General features: G+C 42.2%; 1 protein-coding gene across 1 annotated transcript in view; it reads right to left on the bottom strand.

The window, feature by feature from the left end:
• INSM1 (INSM transcriptional repressor 1) overlaps positions 1–2,977 on the bottom strand; it is a 4,233-nt gene extending 1,256 nt beyond the window's left edge. Inside the window, exon 1 of the mRNA XM_053709306.1 lies at positions 1–2,977. This exon is cut by the window's left edge and continues 1,256 nt beyond it. Within this exon, the coding sequence (XP_053565281.1) occupies positions 1,426–2,871 (1,446 nt within the window). The 5' untranslated portion in view covers positions 2,872–2,977 and the 3' untranslated portion in view covers positions 1–1,425.
• Between the last annotated feature and the right edge of the window lie 8,690 nt (positions 2,978–11,667).

Genomic DNA, 11,667 nt, shown 5'->3' with positions numbered 1-11,667 from the left:
GTTTTTTTTTTAACATGATAGGAATCCCTTTACAATCACACTGTAGCAGCAACCGAAAGCTTTAGTTAAAGCAGATACTTTATAGTTGGGTTAAACGGTTTAAGTAATACAGTTTCCACTTAATAGTGCTGAAATCTTGGTGAGATTATCTGTTATTCTGTTACATTCCACTCTGGCTTTAATTATTGCTATGTTGCTGCTAGTAGCATGATGTATTGTGACAAGGGCTGATACCAGACACGGATTTATAGAATATTGTCCATCTTAGCAAATGGGGCACAACAGTAAGTACATATAGAAAAAAACACAAAAAACTTCAACCAAAAGTGCTCTCTCCCCTTTGTTAACCCGCTTGTCTGACAGAGAGTGCATAAAAGCAGTGCTGCACTACTCTCTGGCAGCCAAAGGGTTAAACAAGTTGATGCTGTCTTGTATTAAAGCACAATAACCACATTTGTAATGCACTTTGACCTATGGCTGCTGCTGTGTGTGTGTCTGTTGATTTGGCAGAAAGAGAATGTCAGATCTGCAAACAGCAGGTTCCAGGTCTCTTGAGACGACATTGGTTGCATCAGGAAAGGCACAGTTATTTGTCAGACATATCTTGGCCGCAATAAAGGGGGTCTTTACCTTTTGTAAAGTGGCCATTATTTGGCAGCAGTCCATAGTAATCAGGCAAAGTTGGTATTAGACTCTATAGAGTTGGCTATAATATTGTGTTATGTGGGCTTGGTCATCCAGAGAGCATTCCAAAAGGTGGCACCGCTGGTATTCATAGTTGCAACCAACAGCTTTCAAGCCTGGACAGGGGCTTTATTCTCTACCATTTAACACTTTTTGGTAGTGTTTAACAGTTTGTCTTTTAGTTAACCTTTTGTAAGGGGTCCAAACTGCGAGAACACAAGTGTAAATTAAAAGTGCAGATTGCTGTATTGGTCCCAGAAAAGGAAAAGTTGGTTATAGCAGGTAGCTTTATAGAACTAAATAAAACATTCATTAGGGATATACAGAGCTTTGGAAATATCACTTGTTTTAGAAAATAACCTTTTCCAAAGCTGAGTACATCGTGTATAAAGATGTTTTCACTTAATCCTCTAAAAGTACAACCCACTACAATCAACAGGGAATGGATAAGCAAGTGGTAAAGGATACAAAATAAGTCCCTTTAGGCTTCTTCTTGGTTCCAGTTCTCATCTGACAGTTGCTTGAGTCGATTAGCCCTCTCAGGTCTTTACAAGTCAATGTTGGAGACTATCCCACTAATCACAGTGCTATTGTGCCCATAGCACTTAAATCGTTCTGCTGGGGCTGTTCCTAGTCTGCATTCTGCAGCTAAAATAGCTTCGTCCCCGCACATCCCAATGTCCATTTTGTGCAGTGAATGTGCAGAGGCGAAGCTCAGTGTCCTGATACCTTGGCAGCCGCTCAGCAGGCTGGGCGCACGGGCACTTGTAGTAGGATGACCTGCCGGTTCTCTGACGGGTGGCACTTATTGATGTGCCTGGTGAGACCTGGCGAGCTATAGAAGGTGGCTGGGCAGTACTTGCATGGGTAGAGCTGGGCAGAGTGCAGGAGGCGAATGTGGCGCTCCTGGCTGCTTTTGCCTGGGAATGTCTCCCCACACACAGGGCACGGGTGGCACTCGGAGGTGGAGCTGAGGTTCATTGGACCAGATGGGCTTTTAGCTCTGCGATCGTCCGCTTCAGGTTGGTACAACATGGACTCCTCGGAGAGCTTGGGCGGTTGGTGGGACAGGATGTGCTTCCTCAGATAGGCCTGGCGGCGGAACTTCTTAGCGCACTGAGGACACTCATACAGCCCGTCCTCAGAGCCGGACTCGGAGGCTTCTGGGCTGGGGGTGTCACGATCACTTAGGGCCTCCTCCTTCGGCTGTGTGGGCCTTGGTTTGTGCCAGCGGCGGTGGGATGCCAGGTTGGCAGGGCAGCTAAACACCTTGTCACACTCTGGGCAGCGGTACTCTACGCGTACAATGCGGGAGCACTTGTGCTGAGCCAGGGAGAACGGGTCGCTGTATTCCTCCTTACACAGCTGGCAAATGAACTCGCCCAGGGGCTTGTGGCCAGAGTTCTGAGGGCGAGGCCGAGGCGGCTCCACTGGGCCCTCCTTGATCTTCAAGCCCAACACTGGAGAAGTGGTCACTTCATCTTCAAAAGTCAACTTGCGGATGGCTTTGGTTTTCTTGGCAGCGGGGGGCTTACTGGATAAGGAGGGGAGCTGCTGTAATGAGGCTGGGGGGGTGGAACCTTGAGGATGCGACCTTGAACCCTGCGGATTGTGGCTGGAACCCTGCGGATTGTGGCTAGGGCTTTGGTTGCTGGTGTTGGCTTTGCTGACAAGTTCCGCTGGCCTCTTGTTGGGATTTCTGCCACCCATTGCCGAGGAGGAGGAAGTCGTGGGGAGCAAGGCTAGTCCCTGGTTTTGCCCAGCGCTGCCCGAGGAGCTCATTTTGAGATCAGATGGGGCGTACAGCAGCTGATCTATAGAGGTGACCATGGTCGGGAAGGACTCTGCTGACACTGGGGAGCCCAAGCTGATGTTGCGGTCCAGATACTTCTTATCTTGCTGCTCCCGGCTTACTGGGCGGGTCGGGCTGTACAGAGCGTGCTGCACAGACTCGGGATTCCCAAATTGCCCAGCCGGGGGAGGCCGGGGACTGTAGGACGGAGCTTGAGCAGCTGTGTCTGGGCTAGTAGGAGGCGGGGAGCCACCGCTGGAGCAGAGTAAAGGAGGCCTCTGTCCTGTAACAGCGAAAAGCATCCAAGCTGAGCTGCAGTCCTCCTCCTCATCCCGCACTCTATAGGACATAGACGGGGTCTTCCTGCTTCTCTTAACCAGGAAGCCTTTAGGCATGGTTGGTGTAGGGAGCTATCCGAGGTGCTGAAGCTGGTGGCGCGGACCCTGTCCGAGGTGCTGAACCTGCAGCTGTGCTGAACGCTGTCCGTGGTGCTGAAGCGCGCTCGGCAGCACTGGGTTTTACTGACACTGAGGCCACAGCGCTCTATATAAGCCGGGGCTTAAAAACCTCGCAGCCAATCAGCGGGTTGTAGAGTGGGACGTGGGCGTGGCAGGCCGTGTGTATGCAGGCAGCAGATGTACCTGTCCCCCCTCCTCCCCCCGGCATCAGGCACACGCCCCGCACGCCTGGCTGCCCTTCTATACACAGGCACACGCCCCCCGCACGCTTCACTGCACCGCTATGGCCTCTCACACGTGCCGGGCTTTGTGGCTAAGCTCCCAGGGGTGAGGACTCTGACCATCAGCAGCAGCAGCACAATGACCCTGGAACGGATTAGAGCAAACAATGCCCCGTTTTAACCCCTCTGTCCCAGGAAGGGCTCCAGTGAAATGTGCAGCCGTATTTACAGCGCTCTCCCTGCAGCCAAAGGGTTAATAATTAGACGGAGAAGCTGAAAGTTTAATATCTGAGACCCGAGCACAAAAACTTATTTCTGTGATGGATGTGACCCCCGCAGCAATGCATCTAAATACAGTGCAAGTAGTGTGACCAATATGTGACAATCTATAGTGACACAAACATTGTACTGTCTGAATATTATATGGCTAACGTAAGGCCCGGGGGCCACAACTTTATTAAATCAAACCTACATCCCACAAATTCCTGTTTGTGCTGAGCCATATACATAGAATTGTGTAGCAAACCCATGCTCTTGTGCAGTGCAGAACATTGTTGCACGAAGGTATTTAAAGCTAAAAAGTTGTTTGCAATATGTTGTTTGAATTAAAAACCATTGTATCATTTGTCTAATGCTCTACACTTGAAAACAAAAATCCAATGTGGCCCCACTTTTGAAAACACGCTGGAAGCCCCAATGACTACAGTGAAATAAGAGGGGTCCAATATGGGTTTCATTACGCTTGGAGCATAGCCAGGACTGTTTTGATGGGGTCTAATAAAGTCAGTTTGTGTTTGTTATGATGTATAATAAATATTTGTTAGAATGATGATAAATATATATTATAGTACACAAGATATTCATTTATTACAAGCTAAATATTGCAAGGGAACACGAGTTAGGACCAATCTATAGAAAGTGCCAGTTGCTGCTGATACAACTCTACTATTCTTTCTGCAATCTCTTACTGCTGTTAAATGATCTATATCCATATAATACTCGCCTTAGATTGTTATTCTTTAACTGTTTCATGTATGTAAGCAATTTAACATAATTACATCACCTCTGTATTTTGTCATGATGTTTATTGTACACTGTGCGATTTCAATAGTAGCAGACCGTTAATGCTATCAGTAACAATAAGTGTGTACATGTGTGTGTAGATCCTTTGGCCCTTTTTACCCCCTGGCTAGAAAATTAACCTCTAGCTACTTAGGGAGGGGGGCTTTTGGGGCCAATCTGCCTGAGCCAGAGACACGTGCCTGGGAGGGAGAGGGTCAGACCAAATGTCTCCAGCAGAAACAAAAACAAGCCACTAACTTGGGTACTGTGCTCCCTCCAAGTCACAAAGGATGCACCTCCTAATTTGTCTTTAACACAATCCACTCAAATAAACTACAGATTACAAATTCATCTCACACACAAGACTAGAAATCTGTAGCATTTCATGCAAATTATTAGTGATTTTTACAGCAAATAATCATTTAATACATTTTATGACGAATCCAATGGAATCTACTGAATGTTTACACACCATGGTAGCTGCTATGAATTATAAATCTAAAATGTTCAGATTAACAAACAAAAAAAAGCAGCTAAAATGTTTTAGAGGCTTGTGAAAGTGGATTGTGTGGATGTGGTTGTATATTTAATATTTTCCTTTTCACTATTTATGTAAAGCTAACTGGAGTTGTTTTTTTAGTATCACCAGTGCTACACCTACAATCAGTTACATCAAAACTTGGTGTGAAGGCGATTTGAGATCCAACAAGTTTGGTCCTGATCCGTTTGCTAAAACGTATGTTCTGCATGTAGAGTATAGAACAGTTTAGTAGCCACAGAGCTCATTCATAACAGCAGCTGACAATAAGCATTAGAGTCAGGAAGCACCAAGATCTCAAGGGCAGGTGCAAAAGAGACACAACCAACAAAATGTTATTTATTGTTTTCTGCTGATTCTAATGTCTGGGCAAGACACCAACAGCAAATTACATTCAATCAAATTATATTTATCCTACACATTTGCACTGCAAACATAAATCAGGGAGTTGTGGGGAATGCGTTGTATCCAATAGTTCATGTTTATATGATATTTAATTCCTGTATACACTGATCATCTGATGTCAAAATTGCCCTGGGTTGTAGCTATAATATAGCCAGTGGATTTAATTAGGGCTGATAGAACTATTAGTGAAACATACACTTGTTACTGCAATCAGTGATACGGATTTAATGTGCTCATAATTCATTTCATGCAGGATTTTCAGCCTTAATTGTAGGCTCTCTCTCCTATTTGGTGCAGGTACTAAATTAATTCGTGCTCCTTAATTAAACTGCAATCTAGAACAGATTCATTTGACTTATTCAGTGGCTGCTACATATTATATCATGTGGATAAATTATATTCGAATATCAAAGTCTAAATTGTAACAATGTTGTACTTGTTTGTTTCAAGATGAATGAAAGTGTATTAACCTCTTGGCTGCCCACTGAATTCATGTCTAGTAACAAAAGGGTGAATTTCTGATTTTGTAAAATGTACTTGGCATGATTCATTTTCTTTCTCTCATTTGTTTTCTCCAATATTAGAGGGGACACAAGTGTCTGCAAAGTAATTTGACCTCCTTCCTAGTAATGGATCTGTTCAAGTGCTGCCATATTACACTGGATCAGTCAGACATGTGCCCTGGTTTTTAGCTCAGATGATGATTTCTTTTTCCGAGGCAATTAATACCAAGCTGATGGCCGAATCTACATGTGAGCCTTTGTGTGGTTCCTTAGTTCAGTCAGTAGCAGCACTGCCCTAGGAGATTCCTCAGCTGCGCGGTCACAGGAGAAGAATGGGCTGTTTGTGGGCTATTTGACCTCCGTGCATTTGCATCTGAGTGTATTGTGTTTAGAGGAATTAATGATTGTTGTGTCTGTCCGAGGGACATCAGAGAAGCACGAGCGAGCAGGAGCCCCCTCTGACCTCAGACCCAGGAGCACATCTGCCACAGCACGAGCAGACCTACCCAAGAAGCCCATTCAGCAAATGACCAAAGCCAACTCTCTATTATAGAAATAATTAAGCCTCCATTCACTGACCAGGCGAACCACAATCCCAATCCAATGACTAGACCCAGCCACATACTCCCAATGCACTGCAGTAAAACCCACCACCATGCTTATCACACCAGCCCTTTGCCCATACTCAGACAACTACGTATTTTAACCAGGACCAATTTTAAAACTCATCTCTCAGTGCACAACTGTGACCTTATGAGCATAAAGAGCCAACAACTTGACATAATTATCGACCAGCTAATGGAGAATTAACAGTTCTACAACTTCAACCCAAGGAACTGACTATTAACTCTTACAAACTCTCAGCAAATTAGCAAACTCGGTTGCCTCCATCCAACATATCAGACCTTGTTATTTCCTTACAGATCTTAAAGTGACTCCATTAATTTCATTTCATTCTGCTAAGGAAGCTGAGAAATCTTGGTATGCAAAACCCTTAGAGAAGTTATACAATTCATATACCTGCTAATCAGCTGATGTTTAGCTTACAACCAAGTGAATGCAGCAGGAGCGCTACCCATTGTTTATGGTCTCTTGATCATTGTACTCTGCAAATTTGTACCTGATGTCATAGTACTATGTAATATCTGGTTGCTTTAGAATGTAATTATGTCAATAGTAATTATACTAATAATAATGTCACTGATTTTTTGTAAAATAACCCCCGTGACTTCATAATGTAATTGGCTGATTTAAAAAGAGAAGAATATGAACTAAAAAATGTATATAAGCAATATAACAAGTGCCTCACCAAAACATTTTAGAATTATATTGGTGTAAATGAAACAAACAGGAACAAGTAATCACCCCTCAGTCTTAAATGGTTTTGCTTTGCTCAGGTGACGGCTATGAGACCCCAGATTATCCTGATACTATAGTTAAAGATACAGTACATGAAACCCCACTTTTTATTTCACAATATAGGTAGATTATACAATTTTCAACAATTTCCAACTTACTTCTATAATCTAATTTTTCATTCTCTTGGTATCCTTTGTTGAAAAAACATTTAGGTAGGCTCAGGAGCAGCAATGCATTATTGGGAGATAGCTGTTGATTGGTGGATGCACTTATATGCCTATTGTCATTGGCTCCCCTGATGTGTTCAGCTAGCTCTCAGTAGTGCAATGCTGCTCCTTCAACAAAGGATACCAAGAGAATGAAGGAAATATGATAATAGAAGTATAATGGAAAGTTGTTTAAAATTGTATGTTCTATCTGAATCATGAACAAAACATTTTGGTTTTGTGTCCCTTTAAGAGTCACTGCTAGAAAGCAGTGTACATATACAAACCCTATCCAAATACAGGCTGTTTGTAGCTGATTTTAATACAAAAGCACAATATATAACTATGTACTAGACTAGTATATGGTTTCCGATTTCATCTTTGTACAAACAGCCACTCTATATTAAAGTGATGCTAAACTTTCCCCTTTTTAAAATCAGATCTGGAATATTAGTGATATTTTAGATCGCGTTTAATACATCAGTTGTAATTAAGTTGCACTTTAACTTACTTTTTAATATAGGTATAAAATTCAAATACCCCAGCGCTCCGCTGCCCAGTTCAAAAGTCAATTTTTATGTGAGCTAAAGGTTTGTTCTCCAATCAGTGCACTAGCTACATTGTTCCATATGGGGAGAGCACTGATTGGACAACAATGGGAGAGTTTACCATCACTTTAAATCATAGATCCCATGTTATTTAATTATCATTTTAATACGTATGGCAACAGCTACAATGAATGACAACATATTTGCACCAATGAATAAAAACAAATCACAATAAAATATACAATTAAAACAATAAGGTATTAATGATTTAAAGAAACATTACACTATAAAACAGTTTCTTTCAAGCAGATGAACAAAAATCTATCTATCTCTGAGTGTGTTAGTAACATAAAGCTGTGCATTTTGAATTTAGAACACATAGGAAGTGCACTGTAATAAAATCTCACTGGCCAATATAGAAGATTCCAATAGTTCCGTTGGTGGACGATGAAAAGCCTCACACACATAACAACAAATGTTTATTTTTTTCAGCACAGGAACATTTGCAAAACTGGTACCAAAGATATAGTGAAGTAAATTCTTACAGATCTTACACAGCACAGATTTACATTTGTAAAACACAGATTTATTATGCACTAACACACGGCAGATGGGATTTAATCTAATTTATCTAAAATCACTTTGGTGCAAAATGTTGTAGAATAAAGTTGTTTAGATTTTCCTCTGATATTTAATCAATGGCACTTCATGCACACTGCACTACAGGGGAGGTACTGCCATTGGTGCAGCCGGGGCAGTAGCAGCAGGGCCCAAGTGCTGGGGGCCCATAGAAACTTTCTATACATAGGTGTGTGCAGAATGTGTACAATCGTAATGCAGGGGAGCTTTTTATTAGTACAGGTTTCAGATCTATCTCTATCTATCTATCTATCTATCTATCTATCTATCTATCTATCTATCTATCTATCATCTATCTATCTATCATCTATCTATCTATCTATCTATCTATCTACAGAGCAGCATGTATATTATTACTATTTGTTGCTACTGAGTTACGTTTGGAGGTCAGTTACAACACACACAAACACACACACATAACCGCACATGCATGCACACACAGAAAAAAACACGCACCCACAGATGCGTGTACACACACGCATGGACAGACAACCACACACGCACGTAAGCACACAAACACACACACACATATGCATGTACATACACAATGCATGTACACAAACATGCACCCACAGACACACACACAAGCACACATATGCACGCACATAAGCATACCTACACACATATACACACACAAACATGCACCCACAGACACACACTCATACACACACAAGCACACATATGCACGCACATAAGCATACCTACACACATATGCACACACAAACATGCACCCACAGACACACACTCATACGCACACAAGCACACTTACACACACACGCACATAAGCATACCTACACACATATGCACACACATGCATGCACATACATAACCGCACATGCATGCACACACAGAAAAAAACACCCACACCCACACCCACAGATGCGTGTACACACACGCACGGACACACAACCACACACGCACGTAAGCACACAAACACACACATATGCACGTACATACACAATGCATGTACACAAAAATGCTCCCACAGACACACATATGCACGCACATAAGCACACTTACACACACGCACATAAGCATACCTACACACATACATGCACACACACATACACTATGTGTGTGTTACACACATGCGCGCACACACATACACACACAAGCTTGCACCGATAGAGACACACACACAGACTTGGGATTAGACACACACAGAGACTTGCGATAGACACACACACACACACAGACTTGGGATAGACACACACACACAGAGACTTGGGATATACACACACAGACTTGGGATACACACACACAGACTTGGGATAGACACACACACACATAGAGACTTGGGATAGACACACACAGACTTGGGATACACACACACAGACTTGGGATAGACACACACACACATAGAGACTTGGGATACACACACACACAGACTTGGGATAGACACACACACACATAGAGACTTGGGATAGACACACACAGACTTGGGATACACACACAGACTTGGGATAGACACACACACACATAGAGACTTGGGATACACACACACACACAGACTTGGGATAGACACACACACACAGAGACTTGGGATATACACACACAGACTTGGGATACACACACACAGACTTGGGATAGACACACACACACATAGAGACTTGGGATAGACACACACAGACTTGGGATACACACACACAGACTTGGGATAGACACACACACACATAGAGACTTGGGATACACACACACACAGACTTGGGATAGACACACACACACACATAGAGACTTGGGATAGACACACACAGACTTGGGATACACACACACAGACTTGGGATAGACACACACACACATAGAGACTTGGGATACACACACACACACACACAGACTTGGGATAGACACACACACACATAGAGACTTGGGATACACACACACAGACTTGGGATAGACACGCACACACACACACACACACAGAGACTTGGGATAGACACACACACACAGACTTGGGCTAGGGGCAGACAATAAAGCCAGTTCTAGATCTGCAAGCGTCTAAAAAATAGCCACCTTCACCACTGCTTAGAAGTGCAATATCCCCATCTACATACTCCAACATCGCCCAACATCAATACTCCTCTCCAGCCCCCAGCACATTTCCCCCCTCCCTTTCACCTCTATTCACCTTACCCCTCCCAGACCCCAGCTTCTTTGTTCAGGATATTAGCATAAAGCTGCTATGGATCTCCCGTTTAAATAATTACATTCATAAGAGAAAATAATGAAGTCAAATGGGAGGGGGTGATTATGAGGAGGGGGTAGAGAGAGGGAAAATGGAATGAATTAAATAAAGGGAGAATCTGGAAAGGGAGAAATAAGTACTTTTCACTAAAACACCTTATATTCTGCTGCATTTTCAGGCAGTGCTGTAAAACACAGTAGCTTCTTTGTTAAGCAACACATTTCATTTTTTCTGAAGAAAATTTCTTTGCAGAAAAGTAATTGCTGCCCAATCATAGCAACGACATTCAGAGAGATCAGGTCTGCAATTTGCTTTTTGTTCTCCCTCACACAAAGTTTGTTGCCTAATAGGGACCCTTCCAACAGCTCCAACTGTCAAATATCAGTGACTCTCTCAATCAGTACAACATGAGTTGTATAAGCAAGGATTATAGATACAATAGTCCAGAAGATGCAAAGAACTTGCTCTATTTCATAATAATAATAATAAAAAAATCCTCAGAGTGACTGCAATTTGTGAGCTCAGTCATATTAATATAATCCTATTAATATCTACCTGACCCATCCATGACAATTTTATATATTTTTTTGACAGCCAGCTGTTTTATAAACTTTTTTATTTTATTTATAAAGTTACACTATGAGGGGTTGTAGCTCCACAAATAAAATATACAGTTCAGTTTTCAAAGATAAGAAAAAGGATACAACATAGCAACAATAACAATAAGGCATTCTTGGCATTTTTTAAAAATAAGATTGAAAAAACATTTTCACTCATAATAAAAAAATTTTTTTCTTTCAAATACATTTTTTTGTACATTGAACTGAGACTTGTGATTAATGCCCAACACAGTGAGATCTATTTAACAGCAAATAAAACCAATACAATTAACTGGCTGTAATAATCAAAACCTAAACTGAATGATTAACTTGTTCGGGCTATTTGTTTTTGCTGAATTTCTCTCTGGCATATGTGTTTGTCTAATAAAAATAGTAAACTTGTGTACTCATCTCATGACACTCACAGAAAAGGGGACTTGCTAAGATTCTATTGTAGCCACTGACTTGTTG

Source organism: Bombina bombina, chromosome 4, assembly GCF_027579735.1.
Source record: "Bombina bombina isolate aBomBom1 chromosome 4, aBomBom1.pri, whole genome shotgun sequence".
Taxonomy (NCBI): domain Eukaryota; kingdom Metazoa; phylum Chordata; class Amphibia; order Anura; family Bombinatoridae; genus Bombina; species Bombina bombina.
The sequence above is the reverse complement of the archived record's forward strand: the minus strand, read 5'-3'. Positions and strand labels throughout refer to the sequence as shown.